The following is a 24,623-nucleotide window of genomic DNA, read 5'->3' on the forward strand; positions in this document are numbered from 1 at the left end:
AGACAAGCGATAACTTAATATTCTTTATTTACTTTACAGTGAAGGTTTTACTGCAAAATAGGGTACAGTATTTACATTTTGAAGCAAAGTGCAGACTATACATAGATTTTGGAAAGACTAGCTACAACTGAATAGGAACTAAATATTTATTATAGTATAAAATATTGGGTAATTTACAAACTAGCTCCGTAAAAACAAACAAACCTCAGTAGCCTTTTAGTAAGAAACAAGGAACACAAAACTTGTTTGACATTGCGTGTGAAGGAAGTTTCATGAAATTTAGAGAAAACTACCCTACGACGTTACGTTTCCCAATAAGCCCGAGGTTCGAGTTAATATACAGCTTAACTGTATTTTAATAGCTTGTGGGAGTAATAACTTCAACCCGTATAAAAGCTACATGAAACTTTCCGGCGCTTTGCGCAATGAACTAATTGTTTTAATAAGCATCTTATGATGTGCGGTTTTCGAGATAAGAATTTGTTCATTTCAATGTAATTTCGATTCAGTTAATTCTTTCGCGAATATTTCGAAAATGGGCAAACATGGCACCACTTTATACATTGTCTGTATGAGAAAAAACTTAAAAATAATACGATTACAGGTATTCTAGTAAAGCTACACCCTACGCGGCCTCAAATTTGAATTGAACAATTTTCTACCTGGTAACTTAAGTTAACTTTTTTTTGTAGCAGTAGAATAAATATTAAACATTTCAAAACAACGACACAACGTTTGAGTTTAGAAGACATGTTTCGGATACTTTAGCTATAATTTTTACGATTTATAATTAACACTACTTTGTTATCTGCTTTATGTATAGTCACAAATTTGTAAACATCCTTGAGCTATAATTTTTACGATTTATAATTAACACTACTTTGTTATCTGCTTTATATATACTGTAGTCACAAATTTGTAAACATCCTTGAACTGACGATGAATATTGAAGTATCCGAAACATGCCTTCAAAATTCAAACGTTGCGTCATTGTTTTGAAATGTTTATTTTTTTTATATGTATATACTCCACATTTAGATACAATATGAAAAGAGAGTTTGACCGGAACTGAAAACTGCGCAAAGAAAGGATCTGGTATTTTAGGTTTTCCCATCAGTACAAAAACTGTATTTTACGTCATGTTATTAGCGCAAATTTCAGAACACTGAACGAATATTATCGCGAAAACTTCTATGGTCTCGGGATTGGCTGCACCGAGAAAGGTGGTGTAACGCTGCTCATTTCCAAAGCTGTTCATTGCCAAGGTCTCTAAATGCTGTCACACAAAGCCTTGGCATTCACTTATCGTCCTGAAAAGGCGTCTGTTCTCGCAGGTTATTGCCGTCCCTAAATGCTGTTGCATAGAGCCTTGGCACACAGTTGTCGGCCCTCAGTAGTCTTTATGTTACACAAGCCTAATAGCACATCAGGTGTGTTTTGTAGGCTCGGAGATAACTCCAACATTTCCTTGACCTTGGAAAAGAAAAAAAAAGGAATGTCAGCTACAAGCAAATTGCCCACTTCATAAAATTTAACAATTAGATCATGAGCTCGAGATTTCTATCGCGTGATAGCTGATGAGGGCGCAGCCCGAATCAGTTATCACGCATAGAAATCGAGAGTGAATAATCTAATTGTTTCAGTATAAATCTACTAGTCGGTCAAAACTAAACAAGTAAATTATCTATTTCCTCATCACAGACAATTCGAAAACGCGACGAAGCGGCCGCCATTTTGTTGAAAACCGCTACTCACTATCTATCACAGAATAGATAGTGAGTAGCGTAGCCAATCAGAGAACGGCATTCGTGATAGAACACTAGTAGATTTATACTAATTAACAATTAGATTATGAGCTCGAGATTTCTATCGCGTGATAGTTGATGGGGGCGAAGCCCGAATCAACTATCACGCATAGAAATCGAGAGCGAATAATCTAATTGTTTTAGTATAAATCTACTAGTCGTTCAAAACTAAACAAGTAAATTATCTATTTCCTCATCGCAGACACTTCGAAAACGCGAAGAAGCGGGCGCCATTTTGTTGAAAATCGCTACTCACTATCTATCACAGAATAGATAGCGAGTAGCGTAGCCAATCAGAGAACGGCATTCGTGATAGAACACTAGTAGATTTATACTAAAATGAAATACAAGACAACAGCTACATTTTCTATGGGCCCACAGATATATATGTCTACCGAATGCACGGTTAGTGACCCACAAACACTAGTGTTTGAACCGGCTTCTGTAGATTGAAGTGACGGGGGAATTAACCCTCCCCCTTCTCCACCTACTGGGTTGGATGTTAGTCCATCCCAGCGTTACCCCCAGCAGTACATCAGCGGTACCCATTTTAATATATACTTGGGTAGAGGGAAAATGTGGAGCCAAATTTTTTATCGAAGAGAACAACAAAATGAAAGAGGCTATCCCTGAAACCACCGACCTTTAGATCCAAAGTCGGACGCACAAATGAAACAAAGAACTCCCTGCAAACGATTGCGTGGCCGGCTACTTCAGACATTTCTTTTGTTTAACCAGTTTGCATGTGTCAGTATCGCCTGAAATAGCGTATTTATTGGCTCTCCCTTCCCCCTTCCCCCACTTCCCATCCTTTCCATGTACTGTTGTTGAGAGGTGTGATAGGAAACTAAACCAAAGGATAAACTCAGACGGGTGGTATGCTTTTACAAATTATCGACCCCTACTTGCATTATCATGTGAGCGGAAACCTGACCGGTGGCGCGTTTAACGAAACTTCGGTGGGTACCAGGATCAGCATAACAAATTACCTCATTATAACATAATCCCAAAATCAAACGAAGCGTGAAATGGCTTTTATAGAGCCGAAGAAAAAGGAAATAGCATACACAATATCAATACATAATGAACTTACCAAGTCTTCAGGTAGATAAGCCGATAATGGGCCAACACGGATACCAGTACTGGCCACGGCTTGTTGTAGGAAGGACACAAATAACGCTGGCACTGGTCCCACCTCGGTAGATTTAATGATGGCAACAAAATCTTCACAAAGCCGAACTGACAAACAGGATCAGACAAACAAAAACATTTCAAGTTGTTTGTTTTAATTGTTTGTTTTAATTTTTTTATTTTTATTTTCAGGTTTCTCTAACCCGCGAGAAAATACCCCATTTCAAAAAACCCATAGTTTTCCTGCAGGCAGGATTTCAAATCTCCTTTTCTCCATTCCCCTCGCGGCTTCGCTGCTTGTTCGTACAATTTTCGCCTTCGCCCAATACCCCGCCAGCTACGCAGGCGACCTTGGTTAAGCGCCCACTCTCTGCTCAACTATTTAGCGCCCTCCCTCAAATAAGCGACCCCTTAGTGTCATGAGAGCTGAAATCACTGTCGACCTCTCACCATTGTTAAAATAGGGATCACGCACGTGACGAGAAAGTTGAATTTGCTTCACATTTAACCCTTTAAGCCCCAGTATCAACATGTGTACTCTCCTTACTACTCTTCATATATTTTCTTATGGTACTACTAAGGAGAATTTATTTGAACATCAAGACACTGGACGATGCTAATCACTATTAGAGCTTAAGATGTTCAAAATGGACTGTTTTGCATATAGTAGCGGACGAAACAGTCTATCTATTTTGTGGCGACAGAACGCTCACCCGCTAATACCGTCTGAGAAAAGAGCCGAACCATTCCAAATCGATGACGCAGTGTAATCCAGATGTTGCGCAATTCGCCAAAAAGTCGTTAATGTCGGTATGAGTAACCGATCACATGCTAAGCCAATTCCTTGATAATATTATGAAGTTATTTGTTGCCAGTCAAATGAGAGTATCATTGCGTAAAATGAACATACCTAGGGCCTGTTGTACTTTCGATGAGGAATTTGAGTCGGAAAGAATGGAACTTTCTAGTTTCTTCATCTTGGCTGGGCTGAAAAGAAAAGGCACACGGCATGTTTAGTTCTGTGGGTACTACATCTTACTTGCATTTTGGAAGGGGTCATCTCTTGTACAGTGGAACTTCTTGTTTAAATTGGGAACTCCGCCAAAATAACATTTATAACGAAGTTGAAAGAAATGTGATACTCTCTTTTAAGCCTTAAAACAAAACATTTCTATCAAATATACCACTCATCGTCATTCAAATCCTAGCAGCATACAGGAAAGGTCATAGGTTCGACTCCTGCTGGGAGAACTCTGATTTTCTTTTTCCGAGTATGCCTATGTCACTTACTCAGGGGCACCCGACGACAGTTTTCTCTCAGATCCTTTTAAATGCTATTTTAGGCCATCTGGAGTGCCTTTAAAGCTCTGTAGGTTCATTTTAGGCAGCGCTATAATATTTTTATCTGTTCGGTCATTCTAGGGGAACTTGAGTCTTTTCGAAATTACTGGGGCATTTTTGTCCATTTCCCGAAAACCTTGGGTCTTATTTCCTTTCCGAAAATCTTAGCTGACCTTTTTTCGGTACACGAAACATCATTTTTATCAATCCGAAAACATTAGGCCTTAAATTTCCGATATCACGAAAGTTCGTGGTGAAAATTTCCTTAGAAAGTTGTAGGGGATTAAGGGCCTTCCCAACAGATAATTTACCGAAACGATCCGTTGGGTGCCCCTCCTGACTGTTTATCAGGATTTTCTACATGCTCCTTACCGATGCATTTCCTCGTCGCTCGTATCCTCCTTTGACCGTGTCTGTTCCACGTTCATTCCCAGGCACACCGCGTGCGCCGCGAACCGCGCAAGCGCCCAGCCCTGGAGAACACAAACCGTAATGAGAAAAGTGAGGTGAGCGAGAACAGAGCTATTCGGAGGTAGAACACCGGGCTGGGAATAATTAAAATTAAATCTTTTACTTTTACAATGAAACTCTAGTGAAAAGCATCTTATTACAAAACAAAATGCGACCTCTTATTTCACTGTTTTTGCAAACATGATCGGTTAACAACGATCTAAACGTTTGAGAAGCGAACATTTGGCGACACCGGACACCATGTCCGGGAGTATTTTAAAGTAAGACAAAAATTTAAAATTAATTTTTTTCCGAGAAAGGCTGATAAAAAACTGTTAAGTTACAAAATATCAGAAACTAAGTAGAATCGTAGCACAGGAAGCTAAACGGTCGTATCTTAAAGAAGTGAAGGAAAATGCACCTTTGGGTCTTCCAAAATCGTTTCAGCATCCGCGTGATTCATAATCAGCGGTAGAACTCGCTGAAGAAGACAAGTTACCAGGCCCTCTGCGTCAACCATCAGAAGACAGCTACCCAAGTCAGCTAACAAGAAAGAAAGTCACTTGACAACTCTTCCTCAACTCAATAATGTATGTAATGTACTACATACAGAGCCTGTGAACAGGCTCCAACAAGCCGAGCGCGGTCTGGGGGCCATCCCTTTCTTTCTCGCCCCAGACTGTGCCCGTCTCGCTCCGCTCTATACCCCACTTGGGAGCCTGTTCAAAGGCTATGAATTCAAAATTTGGCACACACTCGATAGTAGAAATTAGGAATCAGTTACCTGCCAATATCATTTCCTCGTGTCGCGTAAACTTCATTACTTCCTGAATAATGGTAAGAATAACAGACGTATTGGCACAAGAAGTTTTTGCAACCAGGTGTTTTGGTAACGCACCTATCAATGTTTAGCTGGAGATGAGGAGGAGATTGAAGTAATAACGGACCCTCGGAAATTTGACTGGTAATACACGTACAGTACGCACTTGGTAGGGCTATAAAACACTCAAAATGATTTGACCCATGTTTTAGACCCGGGAGAGGAAGTTAAAAACAAATTCTTTACGAAAGTCAAACGTCCTGTAATTCCCCGCCCCACGCTCCCCACCCTTTGGCCCCTTACCATTGAAAGGTGCATAATCTGCTCTTTTTCTGCCAACATGAACACATCACCTTTGTTTTGATGAACCTTGTTCAGTTTTGTGTAGTGGTACAGGAAGTTTGTTGTTGCTGAACACATCACCTTTGTTTCAAAGAGCGTTGCTTAGTTTTGTTAACCCATCCACATCCACCCCCATCCACACCTATACGTATTGATTTGTTTATTTGATAAGTAACACTCAGCGATGGAAACATGTCTGCACCCATAGCGAGCAATAACCATATTGTTGCACTCCTTGTCACTCTCACACATCCGTTCACACGTAGGCAATTTTGATACCGATTAATTGTGGATATAAAATACACAGAGGTAACTGAGATAAGACGCACTCGGACAAAAGTCGGCATGCACGACCAGGGGTGTATGTACTACTCCCCCTTACATGGGATGGTTCAACGCAAGGGTTACCCCCACCCCACCTCCGCATTTGTTAGTCTTCCCTGATGGGTCGCCAGTATCCATTTTTAAGTGAAGGACATATTGTGCAAAGATTCTTAGGAAAGCAAAGTAATAAAGAGACGGGACTCAAACCAACGTCCCTTACATTGAAAGTTCGACACGCTGATTGTTTGACTACCACACCTTCACAGACATAAAAGAAAGATCCCTTAAGATTATAAGACGTGTAACTTCCAAAGCTTTATTCACGCAATAGACGTGGGTCATAAACTTAGACACGCCAACACTAAGTCGAGTAAATTAGCTCAAAGAGAACTGTACATAACACCAGTGTTCTTTACCTTGATTAAACTGTAAACAAACCATTCCTTTCCGCCCATGGTCAACAGATGTCTAAACTGCTCAACTGTCCTGCTGCTTAGGCACCGCGCCTTCACAACTTCCGTGAATAACGTTCCAAGAGTCTGGGAACAAACAGTGTAACAGGATCCAAGAGTCAGTCTATGCGTCACGTTATAATTCCTTTCATTACAAGATAATTATTGATAAAGACCATTTTGACAAAAATCCGGAAACTTCGGTTAAAAGTCAAGTGGAACGCAATATTTGCAGGAAAAATAAAAATTGTAATTATGTCTTGCGGCACTCTTTCTTTCTTCCCAGTTATAACAGAACGTTTGTAATTTTAGGTTGAAATAATGTCTCCTGCTTAAGTCTCCTCAGAGGACAAGCTGGCCAGGTGCAGTTTTCTTTTTGGCACAGTTAACAGGAAAAGGCGAATTGCAAATGGTAAGCGCTATCTATTCCGGTTAGATAAAAAAGTTCGAACCAGGCAACAACACTTTCAGCTGAATTGTTAGTGTCTACTTAGGTCAACTGAAAGTCAAAAACGAAAACAAAACAACTACCATGCCAATCATAACAGACGAAAACAACACAATGAACCAGTCAGAACTGGATGGAAATACACGTGACTGACGCTAAGCGAGGGAAAACGCGTGCGAATGAGACGCAGGAAACGGCGTAAACACAAGACGCGAATGCTTTTGTTTTGATTTCTTTACAAAGCGTAAAAAAAGAGGAAAAAATCAAAGAGGGCACCAAATGTTTTCGACACTTGACTGAAAACCTCTAATATCAAGTTACTTACTTGTAACACAGGCTTTCCAGTTGTGATTGCGTTACCGCTGTCCCATGTGTTATCTAAAATTTGAAAAATGGGTAAAAGTTGGAGGAGATACTAAATAAAAAAGATACGATTTGCACCGATTTCTAAATCAGCAACAGCGAATACGCCTCAAACCTTTGCCTTCGACATTCAATGTCATTCTTTCCATGACTTCAAGCAACATTGCGCACCTGTAAAACGAGAAACGCGAATCGTGTACCTCGCTCACAACAAAGTTTAAACCCGTTTAAACGTTGTTAATAAAACAAATTACAACCAAGTTTAACTAAACAATTTAACCTTCGTGTTGTGCTTAACTAAACAGGTTCAAATGGCTGCCGATAGAAAACAAAATATGCAGGCACCAAGAAGCCTTCTTGTTGCTTCAAATTTGGGAGGAAAAAATTGTCAAGAAACTGCTAACTATTTATGCAAAGAAAACACAATTTACAAAATAATCTACACACTTTGAGGGGTGCTGTTTACGAGAAATAGAATCGTCTCCAAACCGAGACGAAGCCGAACCCGAGGTAGCTTGCATGACAAGTGTTTCCGTTGGGCTTCGCTTTTCGACCGCGCGGATATTGGGTGGATTTTTTCGCTCTCGTTCAAATTTTCACACGGTCAAACAGCGAAAAAACGCACCAAACTTTCCGGATCACTTGCCACGTGGGCCAAAGCCGAGGGTAACCGCAATACAACCAGTTGGAGCGGTTTTCAATTGAGTGTCGTAAAACCAAAACCAAGGTAATTACTCTGACCAATCACAACATACATAAACAACAGTGAACCAATCAGAATTCACAGCAAATACGTGTAACCGGCGCTAAGCGCGGGAAAACGCGTGCGAGCAAGGAACGATTGGTTTTGGTTTTGTTTCTCATTGGTCAACAAAGTGGCGCGAGTTTAGTAAACCAATCACAGAGCGTAGTAAAGCAAAACCAAAGCAAACGCAAAATTACTTTCGACAGTCAACTGGAAACGGCTCTAATGTAATAACCAATTTAAACCTTCCATTTTGAAAGTATTTTCATAGTTGATGGACAGACAAAGTCGTTCATGCTATTCGTCAGAATATAACTTAAGTTTACTGTACAATGTTGAGTTAGTTTACCTGTCTACAAATCCCTGGGGAAATCCTTTTGCGGTGAAGGGTTTCAACAGCAAATTCACTAGCCTGCAAATAAAAAAAAAGGAAGAACATATTTTAGCTAATTGAGACGAAATTGCACAGAAAAATAATTCCTTCTTCTTAAATATCAATAGGCGCATGTAGGTATAAATGATCACAAAATTAGGTTGCTAATTTTGGCTCACCGCAAGGGATGTTTTCTCTCTTCTGCCGTCAGAGCATGGATGTGTCCACAACACCATGAACAAGCACACACCGCCAGTGCCGGCGCCTCGTATTTCAGAAGCTCGCATAATTTCTTCAAAGTAGAAAAGAAAGAAGTGTAAATAGGAACGTTTGCCAGCGAAAAACTGCAAAATTAGTAAATCCAGAAGTGTGAACGGTGAAAAGCGCGGGAAAAGTGATGTGACTGGCGGCAAAACATGGGACAAATAGGCAGCCGATGGAAAGCGCGGGAAAGTCAAGTAGTCGGTTGCAAGCGCGGAAGAACAGGCCCCGGTTGTTCAAAGGCCGGATAACTTTATCCGGTGGATAAGGCGCTTTTCAGGGTCTAAAAAATACTTCACGCTAAATGTTGTCCAAGGTTTTCGTACACTCCCAAACTAAGCTGTGGTTAGAGTGTTCATATTCGCTTGTACAAGAGGAAATACTGAACTCTTTGCACAGATTGAAACTGTCGGATAGTGACTTATCCACTGGATAAAGTTATTCGGCCTTTGAACAACTGGGGCCAGGTAGTCAGTGGTAAGCGCGGGAAAGCCATTACGCCGAAGGACGGTGGCAAGCGCGGGAAAAATTGTGTTACCCACTAGTGAAAAGCGCGGGAAAAGTTGGATAGCGAGGTGATATTAGATTGCCAGTGGTTGGTACGTGAAGAGTTGAGGGGCTGTTAGTATGCGTGGAAAACTGAAGTCAGTGGGAAAATATGGTAAACAAAGTTGGGTGCACAGTGACAAGGCCAAGGGAAGGGTTAGGAAGATTAGGTAACAGGAAGCAAATACGCAAAAACAAGCCGTTTACGTACCTGTAACTGATCAGGTGGTATGGCTTTAGAATCACACTGGCAAGCCTTCATTACTTGGTGCATAGCGTTGGATACGTTCATGCAATGTTCATCCCAATTCACTTGGCTGCGAAATACATACAAGAAAATTGAAATGACAGAGGCAACAGCGCTAGTTTATCCAAAGATAACTAAAACACTCACACAGGCTCTAATACTTTGTATAACGTGTTCTGTTGCTGCAGTTTGTGAAGGAGATTGAAATCGTGCTTCGTGGGCAAGAAACGAATAATGCTCAAATAACCGCTAAACACATCTTTTACTGACACAAATATCTTACTGTATGAATATTGCAGTCGGCATTTTCCTACTCGTTTCGGGGATTATTCGACCAGTACTAAGTGGAGTTAGATAATAAACTTAAAGTACTTAGATGTAGTATCCACTTTACATTTAGAATAAGAAACAAAGAAAACTATGAGAGAAAAGTGAAACAAGATAAGCGCACGCCCGTTAGCAAACCGGTTTTTTACTCTGCAATAAGCGCTTAAACGGTTCTTTCTTTTTTTCCGGTTACAAATAACTAACTGCATGAATATCAGAGCTTATTATTCAACACATTGTAACCAACACTGCCCATGATGTGGTCATGGTGCACTCGATATTCGTCGTCCGTAGTCAACAGATATCCTGCGATATATGTAACTTCGTGTGTCGGGAGAAAAATGGCAAAATAAAGACCGTCTTTAACTTTTCTACAATAAAACTGCTGTTATCAGTGTGCTGAATAATAAAACAATTATCCTGTTCAATCTCGCGGAATATCCCCTGATTTTAGGCAACTCGGCCTGAGGCCTCCTCGGCTAAGTATCAGGCGATATTCCGCGCGACTTCACAGCATAATTATCGAATATTTAACAATTATTCAATGAGCGCGCGTTGGATATGAGATGGTAAATAGCCAACGAGGCGCGAAGCGCCGAGTTGGCTATAACCAATCTCATATCCAACAAGCGCGAATGGAATAATTGTTTTATTAAATTCTCCCCGTTTGGATATTGATGTTGAAGTTAAAAAATTTTATTTTAAGTAAATATTTCTTTTAAATTTAAACGACCAGATGTTGAGGCAACTTCCGAACAAAGCGCGCGAAACTTAATGATCACATGACACGCACAGCTCATTGCGAACGGAGTTGAATGAAAAATCCAAAGCGAAGAAGATCGGAGACAGTCGGACATCTCAAATTCAAGAAACGTTCAAGTGTACGAGTAACAACTTTTCTGAGACAAGCATTCAAGTGCTTTTGAAGTTCCAGCTAATCGAGAAGCGTAATAGTTGTGCACATTTGAGCAAATGTTTTGTTGTGTGGTGCCGAGCGAAGGAAGGGATCAAGGACGCCTTTTTTATGCTGAACTGAATTCCTCGCAGACGTTTTAAAACACTTAGGGCAAGCCGAGTCCAAGTGTCGAGGTACAACCTCACTGAGACAAGCATTCAGTGCAAGTTTTTAAACTTCAAGCTTATCAAGAAGCGTAAGAGCTGTGCACATTTGTGCAAATGTTTTACTAAGTGATGGAAACGAACATTATGGCCGCCGCTCGTACAGATTTCATGGATGAACTTTTGTAACTGGAGTCCTCGTAAATGCATAGAAACAGATAGAAAGGCAGGCATTAAGCTCTTCTTGACAAAAATTCTTCCATCGGTTTTAACCTCTTACCGCCAGGATTTGCAAGCCATCCTGAAATTTTTCAAGGTAACCAGTTTTTAATGTTGTTGTTGTTGTTATGTGATCTAAATCGTAAAATCCTGCAATTTTTCTGATTTAAAAGGAAACCTCGGAGATACGTACCATTAAATAGTGTCATGCCGAACTTTGTGGCTTTTATTGTTGTCATTGTCTGGTATTTCTTTTCTTTTCTTTTTTTTCTCAATTTTTTCGAAGAAACTTTCGCTTTCCCGCCGAAAAAAGTTTTTAGCTTAGCGACACCTGGGGCAATCGTTTTCCATATAAGGTCAAACTACGGTATATGAGCTGATAACCGGGATTTAGTGAACCAATCAGAACGCTAGAAATGCAATATCCGAGGCTGAGAATTTAATAATTGTATATGTTTCACACATTATTCGAACAGTACTAATTGGAGTTAGGTAATAAGCATTGTTGTCATACAGGCTATCATCGCTGAGTACCTTGCAGGGAATGCTGAATTGCTGAAGAACTGATTGAGAAGTTCGTTGACTGCAGCCTGGTTTGGCGAGTGTTGGGTATCAGGAATGAAAGCGCGCCACTTTTCAATATCTGGTATGTAACGTGAGATCCAGTTAACAACAAATGGAGTTGGTGTCTGAGTCCTAACAACATCCAGTATTACCTGAGAAAAACAACACAAAAATGACTATTGACAGCTCAGGCAGAAGACAGCAATATTAATATCCCTTTAACAACAGCATCGTTAAGTGGAGGTTGGGTGGCTGAGACATCCAGGAGCTTCCACTATTGGCAGCCAGCGCTCTTTGTTGTTAACTCAGTTAAATTTGACTGCATTTGTTAGTTTCAATATAGAGGCTACTGAACAGCTACAAACTTCCAACATAGTGCAAAACGTTAAAAACAAGACCCACCTTGCGACCGTACACCTGCGCAATATGGCATAACAGCAAAAACGACGTGTTAAATAGTTCTCCTCGGACATTTCCTCGTTTAACTGCAACAAATTTAAAAACATTAGATCAAGCTTGAACTGGGAGGTTAAGCACGATGACCTGCAACCCACACTTTATGTTGCCAGAAGTTGTTGATTTTTCCTAAGATCCTACGCGCAAATGTGAATGTTGAATGGTTTTAATTCGCGTTTGCTTTGGTGTTGCTTTACTGCTCTCTGTGATTGGTAAACCAAAACTCGTGCCACCTTCTCAACCAATGAAAAACAAACCCAAAACCGATTGCACTCGCTCACATGCGTTTTCCCGCTTGGCACCGGTTACATGTATTTGTTTCGAATTCTGATTGGTTTATTGTTGCTTACGTCTGTCTGTGATTGGCCAGAGTAATTACTATGGTTTTGGTTGTACGACACTCCAGTGGCGACAATCATTTGAAAACCGCTCTAAGCCATGCAACGTAACGGTAAAAACAAGGACGGATCTGTCGCGTTCTTCTTGTTTTTCTCGCGCTACAGAGAATTAGAGGGGCAAAGAGGCTGCTGGCCGTCGAGCCGGCAGACTCCGAATCCAAAACCTGAAGACACATTTTGCCAAAGGCGAGAAAACTCAAGGACGACCAGCCCGAGACCCCAAGACAACGCAACTTTGAAAGAACGACATGGCGACACAAACTTAAGCTGGGTGATAAAACGCAAGTAAAGTTGCGCAAGAGACATTTCAGTGCAGCTGATTGAACGCAACAACGCAAATTTAGTAGAGGCATGGAAACTCCGCTGTTTTTGGACAAACATTTGCTAAATCTTAATTTAAATATTATTGAGAAGAAATGAAGTGAATTCTCAAGGAAACAAAGAACCACAATAAGTTATTTCCAATTTTAGCTAAGACGCAATGGAAGAACGTGAAAATGTCGGCCCAACAACAATAACTATGTTCGAATTTTTCAAAAAGATATCTATTTCTATCCTCGTCGTCCGTAGCCGAAAACATCTATGAACACCTAGCCGTTTTAAACAAAGTGTGGTCATTATATTTCGGCTGCCAATGATGAAGACGTGTCCTTTGGATTTCAAAGTGTGACTAAGAATAGACAATGTTCCTTTCAAGCATATTAATGTCGACTTGCCCAACAGTGAAAAATTAGGGACCTTAAGCAGCGACAACGACAACGACAACGAGAACGTCAGAAAACAATAGTTTTAATTAGCAAAACACTGGCTCTGCATGTGCATTATACATTTTGGTACATTTCTTTGCCGTCCTCTGCAAAACAACAACGTGAAATGACCAAATTTAAGGTTTTATGGAGAACGTGACTGACGCTTGATGATTAATTTTCCTTTCTCTTTCTGGACTTTAAAGGCGCCCCTACGACGTTAGCTCCTCGACAGTTCGGCCACATTACACAAACTGAGAGAGTATAAATCATCGCGAATTTATTCAGAAGATGCGAAGGCGATTTTTTAAGTGCGGTTTCCGTCGGCGTCGTCGTCGTCTCTGCTTAAGGTCCCTATTATCAACACCTAGCGCCCGAAGTTGGGCTTGATTAAAATGACACAGGTCATTGCAAGCACAGAAAAAAAAAACATGCAGTGACTAAACGGAGTAGAAAATCGAAGCAAGTCAGAAACTTAAGTCTTCTTGCCAGCTTCCGTTAACGTCGTTAACTCGCAGGAGCAGGACCAATAATTATTTAAATACATAATTTCTTTGCCTACAGTGTAAATGCACTAATCTCAATAAGATTGGCTGGTGATTAAATTAACCACTAGCAGCTACTTAATTGTGTTTGTACGTCAAACTAACCGTCTTCTTTGTCTGTGGCTGCGTGGACAGATTGATCAGACACTCTATGAGCACAAAACAAACAAAAAATAAAATCAGAGGAAATCCACCAAAATAACCCACAACTGCAGTAACAAAATTGAATTGATTTTTGAACATCAGACTTCTTGAAGAACAACTCAAGGTAGACGATTAACAGTTGAAAATTCTTACTTAACAAGTCCTCTGATAAGGTTTGGAAGTTTTCCCACACTTGCTGCTGCAACAGTCATCCATCTAAACTTTTCCAAATTCAACAGTGGGTTCAAAAATTTCTCATCACGGCTGCTGAGATCAGATTCCTCCAGAGCCTGGGAACATGATGATGACCATAATGAGAAATTTTGGTCAAGTACACTAACTTCAGGTACTGGGGGAAGACTGTCCAGCTTAAAACAGCTGGGAAAATACGACAACCAGCAGTGTGATGATGGAAACAGTGACGAGGATGGCGATGATAATGGCGATGGAGATAGTGGCATTGCTGTTGATAATGGCGACAATGGCAATGATGGTGATGACGATGGTGATAATGATGATGATAACAGAGACATTTAGAAATACGTTTACGCCAAACAGAAGAGGCAGAAATGACCATGTGACCATGTTTATCTTATATTTGCTGCTCGCTGTTTTCAGCTTCTCAGTAAAATTCAGTAGTTTTGGGTTAGCATCAAAGGCCAGAATTATTTTGCACCATTCTCATTTAAGTACTTATTTTTTCAAGAAAACATAAACGCGAGTCTCAATTTTGCTGTTTGCCGTAAGCATAATTCTAAATCTGACTAATAACGATGATGACAATGACGATGGCGGTCATGATAGTAAGGATAACTTTGGCAACAAGTGGAAGATGATGACAACTACCAGAAAATGTAACGCTGGCAACATGACACTGATAATGCTGACAACAACAGCAACAACAAAGATTATTAGAACGATGATAATGCCACAGGCAACAGGTATAAGAAAAGAAAGAACAAATTTTTACTTACCTCAACGATATCAAGAATTCTGTTCTCTGAAACCAAAATCAGAAAAGTTGTCTAAAAGTCGGTAGATAAATGAAACAGGCAAAATAACATTTTATTTACCACCAATAATCCTTTTATTTCAGTCATCTATTTAAGAATCGCTCAATGCAATTGCCTTTAGTTAGTTACTGACACCTACCGGCATCCTGGATTTGTTGAGCAGGGAGATGAGACATCTGACTGTTTAAAATATCTTTAACTTCAGGTGACGAGAACTCCTGTCTACAAGACAAAAGAACAACGAGATACAGTAGAGGAACCAACTTTGACATGAGAATCTTGGTAAATTTTTTTGGAAAGCTGAATCGATTAAATTCATGATGATGATGATGATGATTATTATTATTATTATTATCATTGTTACGCCCTTATTGCAGATTTTCTACATTGTCTATTTTTATCACATATTTTTTAACAAGAAACCAAAAGGCTACACTGTCAGTTAAGTTAATAAAGAAATTCAATGCAAGTATCATTCTGTAAAACAACACACTGGCTACAAGTACTGTAGATTCTTTTCAGAGAATAGAGAGATTTAATAGAATCACATTTACAGCAATTGGCAAATGTGAGATTCACGTTTATGTTTTCTTGAAAAAAATAGTACATGGATGAGAATAATGCAAAATAATTCTGGCCTTTGATGCTAACACAAAACTACTCAATTTTACATTGAAACTGAAAATAGTGAGCAGCAGCATAAATGTTATTCTTAATCTCTCTCATATGACAATATTGGTGTCAGGTATTTTAAAATATTGGAAAACATGTCAAAGAAAATAACAAGAAAACACACCTCTGAGAGATGAGTTGTTCCATCCTATCTGTCACCTGTTGATTGAGACCTTTGCAATATTGTTGAACCACATCTTTATAACAGTTACATCTACAAGACAGAACGTATAATAAGTAAAATTAGGGGTCAACAAGCAAGAACACCTCCAAATTCACTTTTTGACTTTCTTTTCACAAACAATGTATTGCAAATTGCACAAAAAACAGCTTTCTTTAGTTGTCAAAATATTGCTAGATTAAGGTTGATATAACTACAGTATACTTTAAACAAAGCCAGCCCTGCACTAGTTTCTTTCTTCAACCTTTACAGCACAAAGATACTACACTGTACGTGTTTAGTGTAGTGAAATCCTTACACATCTAGCCCACAATGCTGACAAAAAGTAAAACATTAATATGGATTGACATTTAGCATGCAGAGTGCACAGCGCATGCAAAAACTGTGCAACCTGGTAGTTTCAATTAGCTTGCAGTCTAAGAATGTCATTAACTTCTAAAGCAAGGGATGTACCACCCCTCCCCTTAAGTTGATCTCCTCACTGACAAATTGTGCTAAAAAAATCCAACCTGCACTTAATGTCCGCATCATTTAGCAGAGGGGTAAACTGCAGCAGCTGTTGAAAGGCACTGAGTGCGGTGGAGTGCTCGCCAGAACCAGGCTGGAGTTGAAGAAGAAACTGAGATCTGCTCTCCAGGATGCGCATCACTGTTGGAACCTAATGACAAACAATACTGTTATTAGTTCTGTGACAGAGAGACTGATTTCGAAAGTCAAGAAAATGCCTAGATATGCAATAAATCACGGACATGACGATTAAAATGCTTTGTGAATTTTGTGATTTTGGCCTCAAAATCCACATTATTTTCTTCAAACTGTGAAGTTCCAGAAAAAAAATCCATACCCACCCCTTGGAAGGTCATCAGAAGTCCCTAGGGGGAGGGGGTCTTAAAACTCAACATTTTAGAAGCAAAGTATGAAGCTAAACTTGAATTTCCTAGGGGGATGGGAGTGCAAAACAAAACCTTCCATGGGGGAGTACTAGGGATATTATCTGGAACTTAACATTACATGTAGCTGTTAATTATTATAAGTGTTCAAATTGGTCAAGACATGTAAGTGTGAGAAATAGTTCTGTATTGATTTGACACATCAGGCCCCGGTTGTTCAAAAAGCAGCTAACTTTATTTAGAAGATAAGTTGCTATCCAGGGGACAAACCGCTGGATAGTGTTTTATCCACTGGATAGAGTTATCCGCTCTTCGGACAACCAGAGCCAGTTTGACAAATTAGTGTATGCATGACTTTTGCAAGTACAGTGTAAGTCAGGAAACTAAAACCAACAAGAATCCAATTGCTTCTTTCTTTCTTTTCCTTACTTGTTTGTTTGTTTGTTTGTTTTTAGCTTATACATGTAAAAATAGATGTTGAAAATAAATCACTCAAGTTTCATTTGGGTTGCTTTATGAGCCTATGATACTGTCAAAACAATAGAGGCAGAGGACAATATTGACTTGCCTTAAGAAACAAAAATCCTATCCATAATATTGATTCCAATGATCTTTCAGGAGTTTGTAATATTCCCACCATGGCAGACCTCAGAAACTCCAAGTACAACTGATGTCGAGCTACATTCTTCATAAAAGGAACAAAGGATAAATTCACTTCAGTTTTTAATTCACCAAGGATTTTTCTTCAATAATAATAATAATAATAATAATAATAATAATAATAATGATCTCTTTATTAAAATATTCCAAGCAGAATAATTATTGATATTTACAAGTTAAAAGTAGAAAATTAAAAAACTATTTACAATCCAATTGCGATTAAAAAAAGAAAGTATTTTGAAGCACAACAGAGCTATTTTCAAGCACAATTTTTTTAAATAATAATAATAATAATAATAATAATAATAATAATAATAATAATAATAGTAATAATAATCATCATCATCATCATCATCATAATATAATAACAATCTTTATACAGGGAGCCCACATCACGAAAGTGACATTTAAGTTTGTTTTGAGTAAGGTTAAACACATTGTAAAGCAAAAAAGGTTTTTCCTTGAGCACAGTGCAAAAGATGTACCACTACAGAGACCAGAAAACAGTTGAATGTATAAAATCGGTCATATGAACTGGTCTTGGACTGCCAACAATATCTTTATGTTACAGGGATGTTGCTAAGAACTGGTTACTGGCAAATTTCACTTTCTGAAAGAGATATCTTTTCACTAGCTGAAATTCCAACAGAAGACAAATACTTGAGGCTAAGTTTAGAGGTGTGCACACACTCCAAAAGAATAGGCTGGTTTATAAATGAGCCTCCTGAAGTTTTTCTTAGCTACATCCCTGATGTTATAATTTTCTCTTGGCATGACTATGGCAGCTTATCAAGCATTGACTGAGGCAGATACAGTGTGGATACCATCATGGACACTTTCCATTTGTCAGCATTGGGGACCTGCCAGAGATGCAAGAGGAATGGGTCATTTTGAAAGGACAATTTCACAAATTAAAGCTTCAAACTTGAACAAATTACCAAAAAATGTTGCACATCATTTTGAAGAACTTTGACAGACTTCATGTTATAGCATAAGTTGTATAATCAGACCTTTCAACTGGTGCATTCTGCTTACAAACTGACTAGTTCAGCCAGCCAGTTCTGGCAAGTGGAAAGTGCCCTCGACTAATGCTTCCAGAATGTTATACCTGAGTATGCATTATACTGTCCATAACATCAGCGACTTGCTCTGGGGTGTACGAGGGATTTATAAAGACCTGAAATTTAAGGAGGTATACACATTTCATTTAGAAATTTCCACTTACATATGATACCAGTTTGTTAACGTGGCTAAACACAGTTTAGTAATATCTATGCCTCATAGCTGTACCTGAAACTGAGTAATAATCTGGATGGCTATGTTAGGAACACGACCTGGACTGATGTCACTACTGCCAGGTGAAGAGTTCAAACTCTGCAATCTTAACAAAGAAATGCAATAATGTTTTATAAGTGGCATGGGTGTAAACAACATTAGATAGATCAAAAGAGAATCAAATGTGGCAGAAGTAATGAGTTGCAAAATAAATATATTACAATTTATTCAACATTTGAGGCCTTTCACATGAAAACAGACATTAATGGATATCCATTCGAATGGAAAAATGCACAGCTAGTTAACGAATAACAAAATGGATCCAGGGACAAGCCATTTTAAAGGGATACTGTGAACAGATGAATAGCTTCAGGAAGAAATTTTTGAACAGCTCACAGTGAACGGATGAATGGCTAAGGAAAAATTGTGAACAGCATTAACACAATGGCATTGAACATTATTTTGGTGCTTAACAAAATAACAAATTATGTTGAAAAACATTGTTTTGCAGTAAGCTGTTCCAGAAAATATCCATAACCACTCCATGGAAAGCTAATGGAAATTCTACGAGTAAGCAAGGTCTTAAAAACCAGTTGAGGGTTTTTTAAAGGAAAGTGTGAAGCTATGTTGGAATTTCTAGAGTGTGTGGTGTGGAAACAAAGAAACTTTTTTGTGAGAGGGGTATGGATATTTTCCAGAACAACACACTGAGGATTCAAAGTAAGATTTCGGCCATTGAGAGATGAAGAAAATAAAGAAGATTTTGAAATAAAACCACAAACTTAACCTAAATTTAATAACTGACAATAATCTTACATGTATTCTAGATCAAAACCAAACAAAATTGCCCTTTTTTTTGACAAGATGCTCTTCATTGCAAATTTAATTTGTTCTCTAGAATAATTTCACCAGGTTTTAAACTTGTGGCCTTCAACAGCAACAACTGTGCTAACAAGTATTTCTCAATAACTACACAATGACTGTACCTGTTGAAATTCACCATTAGCTCTTTGCAATGGAGCTGAACTTCAGGGATAACCACTTCAGGTTGTGTCATCACAAGGTCCTTCAGGAGAGCTTGCAGCTGAATGTCTAATTCAGAAGCTGTAGCTAATGACAAATGAAAATAAATAATAAAAGCAATTCACACCAAGCCAAATGTTGATTTATTTCAGGAGAGGAGAGGAGAGGAGAGAGCTGGTGGGATGACTCTCCTCCTCATCCTAATTAAGTAATTTCTAACTACATGCAGGAAGCTCTTTGTTGCATGTTTTGGCTGGTAAAAATAAACTGAATCAATACCAACAGACAAGGCTTCTTCTGGGGGGAGGGAACGGACTGTGCCTGAAAAGGGTACCTTTTTCAGTGTGGAGGTATAAAAAAGTGTAGGGATTTCATGAACTGAAGTATAGAAAAGGTACAGGAATTTAACTGTCATTTAGGTATTTAAAGGGCCCTTCAAATATCTTGCAGACCCACTGGAAAGAGATCCAATGTTCCTACAGCTGTAGGTATGTGAAAAGGGTAACATTTTCTATGGCTCCAACACAAGACACCTTTTGTGTTGATTGAAAATAGTTATAAAAGGGTAACAGTTTGGACCTCGTGGTGGAGCCCTTGGGGGATTCTTTGCAAAGTTTACAACAGCCATCCTTGCAATATAAATTTATTTGGCACAAAACTAATTTAAAGTACATAGAACAACTAAATCACACCTTGATCCTCCTTCTTGCCAACAATAACCAAAGCTCTGTATGATACTGTACCCATCAGATGCCCAAACGCTCTGTTGCATTTTCCAACATTGGACAGGTGAAATGGAACATCAACACCTCCAGAACGACGAACAGACTGGATTGTTAGACAAGAACACAATATGTCTATAAGGCATTATACCACTCGTATTCCCATCAACCCCACCCACTGGAGATTTACTACTTTTTGTTCCCTACTGTTGGATATGCATTTCTTATGGTTGTAGTTTGGAGAATTTGTTTGAACATCAAGACATTAATTATTTTGATCTTCATTCTTTCATTCATTCTCATTACCAACATACAGTATTTGATCATTTCAAGTAGTGATAATACTGTGCAATAAATGTGGTTATGTTTTTAAGCCCGATGAATGGATGATAGATGCATTTTGTTTCAGTCTGTAACACAGGCAATGCATACTCTGAAAAAAAAATCAGAGTTCTTCAACAGGAAGATGGGCCTTAAGCTCCCACAAGTCTCCCGTAGCTCAGTGGTAGAGCATCCAAACTAGTAATGAGAAAGTCTTAGGTTCGACTCCTCTTGGGAGAACTGAGATTTTCTTTCCTAGTATGCCTGTGTCACTGAGAGAAAAATGTATCTCATAATAATATTGTAAGGAGAAATTACATGCTATTGAGGTTTAAAGGGTTAATAATATTTTTATAAACTGTTATGTGAGGCACAGTGTACAAACCTCAATGCATAACTTCAGAAGCCTTGTAACAACAATTAGCAGCCAGTATACAATCTTAACCAATGAAACGGCAAACCTCAAGCATTCTTCGTCTGTATCAGGGCAACTAAAGCAAAAATTCACAAATAGAAGTAACATCTCATATACATGGATTCTGTGACAATTATTATTGAAGGGATGCCTGGGGAAAAGCCCTAAGTGACTTCTGATAAATTGCTAGATTCACCTTTTTAAATTGCCTTGTATTCACTTGTGAAACAAAAGGAGAATTTGACCTTACATCAAAAGTCACATGGCCATATTCTGAGTACCCCTTCAATTTATAGCTTGAGTACATGGTATTGAAAGCTACGCTACTTATAAACTTTTAATAAGGCTACCATGAAAAAATAACCTTTAGTCAATTTTTGTTAAGGAAATTATAAAATAAGGAAAAGACACCGCCACCCAATACCTTTTACAGTGTATTTCAAACATGGTCACTTTTTAGGACTAGCTACTTCATCCACAGACTCTATAGCTAGAATCACCTTGCACAGGATAATAGACAGCACCACAGAAACATGATTCAACAGCTATTATTTGCTTGAGTTGTCAATCTTTAGAATTTTAACAACAAGAGATGCTTAGTAATGCTGTACATTAGTACCCCTTTCTACTGTAGACATGTACAATAAACATACCAAAAGAAAGTACTGTTCAGTAACCAGTTGTATAAAAAAATAATGTAATTGTTTAATACCCATGGAGCACCAAAGGGCTCATGTCTAGGAACTGGTTCAAAGGTAACTGTGCATTCCAGATCGAATTTGAATTTGGAAATGTTGGTTTTTGTGGAGAGAGTTAAACCCAAGTAACTGGAGAATACCATCAGAGCAGGGACAAGAACCAACAACAAGCACAACCCACAAATGACATCAACTCTGGGAATTTAACCGGCCCATATTAGTGGGAGGCGAGTGCTCTCAACACTGCACCACATTACTTTTGAGTCTTACATATTTCAGTTTATTGTTTTGGTCCTTACCTTATTGTTGGTGCAAAACTAAGTAGGAGATCAAGCAAAGCTGACAAACACTTGTGCTTCACAACATTTTGAAACTGTAAAAAAAATAGTGACAAGCACAAACACAGATATAAAAGATCCTGAGCTACTATTCATGACAAATTAGCACTGTTATGAAACTGGACAACAATAAGTTAAGACACTTTTTTGTAATTAACCAAACTCATAACATCAGTTTACAGTAAAATTCAATCTGGGTTACACCAACCCACAAGGACTTTATTAATACCTGCTGAACTGCTGTCAAGGCTGATGAACAGGGAATAACCTGGAAATTAAAAGCAACATCACATCTTAACCCTTTAAGCCCCAGTATCAACATAAATATTCTCCTTACTGTTCATGATTGGTTTTTTATAGTACTAGTTGAGAGAATTTGTTTCAACATCAGGAAGATTTATCCTTATTGATCATTTCCTTTATTTTCATGACTTGTATTGTTGATTAACTAGCGATTTTGTAAGGAGAAAAGGTCACTACTGGGAATTAAGAAGGGCCACTTGTCACGTGTCTAATGATTGGTCATAAAATAATACTATTTGTAAGCTATTTATGAAACAAAGAAATTGCAAAATAATAAAAGACAGAACATTTCAGAATTTAGGTGGTTGTTTACAGAAAATAATCACTTACAAAATACCATACCATAAAGTGTTGAATATATGTCCCTCCCCCCTGAAAATACATGAAAGTCCCCCTCCCCCTCCAAATATAATTTCCCAAATCTCTGGCAATGAAATCCTTCTCATAATACATGCAAGCCCCTGGACTGTTACGGTAAGCCGTTTTTAGGTAATACCTAAGCTTAGCATTTTACACTGTTTTCATTGTTTAAACTAGCCAATTTTGTAATAAAAAATTCCCTAGAAACTCATGCTTGCGTCAGTAGGTGCACATTCAAATATCTGCAGTTGACTACTCAAAGATCACATATCTATCGACCTAAAGTTATAACGTGATTCTAACAATACCTTGGTGGTAATTCCATGATTAAGATAAGATAATATCAAAGAGCTTGGTGTACTCCCAAACGTGGCCTGCTGTACAAGGCATCCTGCAAAGGGGGCAAAGTAATTATAATTGCAACAAGACTCAAATTTCAGAGGTCATCAGGGTCGAGTTATTCGAAACCTGATCAGCACTTAACTTAAATCCTGTGAACAAAACTAAGTTGTTATGGTTGCAGTTCACCTGCCGTGATTAGCACTAATCAAGCTTCCAATTACTTGGCTCGGAAGGTGCAGAATTTATTGTATAATAATAGGTTGACTCCTCTCTAAGGGATGACCTGCATTGTCTGCAACATCTCACGTTACTGGTTAAGTTTTAGTTGAATAGTGTTTAAGCTTAACGTAGCTAATAATTGTAATAATTCATAAGCTTCCTGCTCGTATGAAAACATTCCAAATTTTTTCAGTAATCACCTGCTAAGTCCTGGAGGTCTCTTTTATCCTTCCCTGCTAACTTTTTTACCTCTACAAGCCACTGCAAAGGAGTCCACCTTTCTCGCCAGGCTTGAAGAAGAATCTCCGTATTGACCGCCATTTTGAAATTGGAGCTTAGTGGCCTGGCAGCCATCAATGCCGTCATCTAACAACCCGTGAAACGTCTCATTGTTTTTGTCTGACCACGCCGGAAACAGCCGGGAAACAGGCGGTCTTGGCGCGGACGGCTTGATCCACTGGCACTGATCCACAGGCATCTGAGTGGCCTATTCATGTGACTACTTGCTGTAGTTTGATTACCTTCGTTTTTTAATTGATAATAGCAAGATAATTTTTATTCTCGAACAAGTTAAGACAGGCTAAATTTACATGCTTGGAAAAGAATAATAAATTTATAGCTGATTCAATTGCCTACAAATGTTCGAGGCGCCTATCTGAAGCAAAGGCCACCGAGACAATTCGTTCCTTTATCAAACAACCGTAATCAACATACTCAATATTTTAATGAAAAGTAATATACCTTTAGATGATTGAAACCTAGAACTAAGCGTACACCCCTGGTCCAACTCACTGATTCAAGTCCAAAACGTTCACTGTATATATCCTTTACTTACAGTATATCCTTTGGATTTTTAAAACCAACAGAGATCTTCTACTGAATGTCGAAAGGGCTAAAAGGTGTTAAACTCCATTCGAAAACTCTTGAGTTGAGTTGAAGCACTGATCAGCATTATTCAGTAGGCCCGTTAGCACCCTCTACACGATTTAGTTTTAAGCATTGATTCTATGCCAGTTAACTTTGTTGTAAAGCAGCCACTGGAATTCAATGCATTCGTTGCTCTACCAAAAAAAACCCTGCCGTTT

At 38.7% G+C, this 24,623-nt stretch overlaps 1 protein-coding gene and 1 long non-coding RNA gene across 2 annotated transcripts in view; one reads left to right on the top strand and one right to left on the bottom strand.

Moving 5' to 3' along the window:
* The window catches only part of LOC146457221 (uncharacterized), a 176,522-nt gene that overhangs the window by 92,848 nt on the left and 59,051 nt on the right, over window positions 1-24,623 (top strand). The gene's annotated exons all lie outside the window — the stretch shown is intronic.
* Window positions 6-23,889, bottom strand: LOC146457227 (mediator of RNA polymerase II transcription subunit 24-like). The gene is made up of 30 exons (XM_085092234.1): window positions 23,739-23,889; window positions 23,286-23,368; window positions 22,544-22,582; window positions 22,276-22,349; window positions 21,249-21,354; window positions 20,513-20,648; window positions 19,784-19,907; window positions 18,813-18,903; window positions 18,631-18,699; window positions 17,431-17,547; window positions 16,482-16,630; window positions 15,916-16,005; window positions 15,259-15,341; window positions 15,081-15,106; window positions 14,260-14,396; window positions 14,068-14,111; window positions 12,220-12,302; window positions 11,788-11,969; window positions 9,613-9,718; window positions 8,774-8,886; window positions 8,571-8,633; window positions 7,592-7,647; window positions 7,439-7,491; window positions 6,630-6,752; window positions 5,512-5,554; window positions 5,149-5,270; window positions 4,650-4,750; window positions 3,847-3,923; window positions 2,899-3,044; window positions 6-1,473 (listed from the first exon to the last, which is right to left on the bottom strand). Exons 1-30 carry the CDS (start codon window positions 23,857-23,859, stop codon window positions 1,348-1,350), a joined length of 2,883 nt encoding a protein of 960 aa, XP_084948360.1. The 5' UTR covers window positions 23,860-23,889; the 3' UTR covers window positions 6-1,347.

This window comes from Pavona decussata, unplaced genomic scaffold (assembly GCF_977016875.1).
Source record: "Pavona decussata unplaced genomic scaffold, jaPavDecu1.1 SCAFFOLD_245, whole genome shotgun sequence".
NCBI classification, from domain to species: domain Eukaryota; kingdom Metazoa; phylum Cnidaria; class Anthozoa; order Scleractinia; family Agariciidae; genus Pavona; species Pavona decussata.

Coding starts and splice junctions, on each gene's coding strand:
- LOC146457227 (XM_085092234.1), bottom strand. CDS start 23,859: ATGGCGGTCAATACGGAGATTCTTCTTCAAGCCTGGCGAGAAAGGTGG. Junction 9,719..11,787: donor AATTCAGCATTCCCTGCAAG/GTACTCAGCGAT, acceptor TGTATTTCGCAG/CCAAGTGAATTGGGATGAAC. Junction 8,634..8,773: donor GAGAGAAAACATCCCTTGCG/GTGAGCCAAAAT, acceptor TTTTATTTGCAG/GCTAGTGAATTTGCTGTTGA.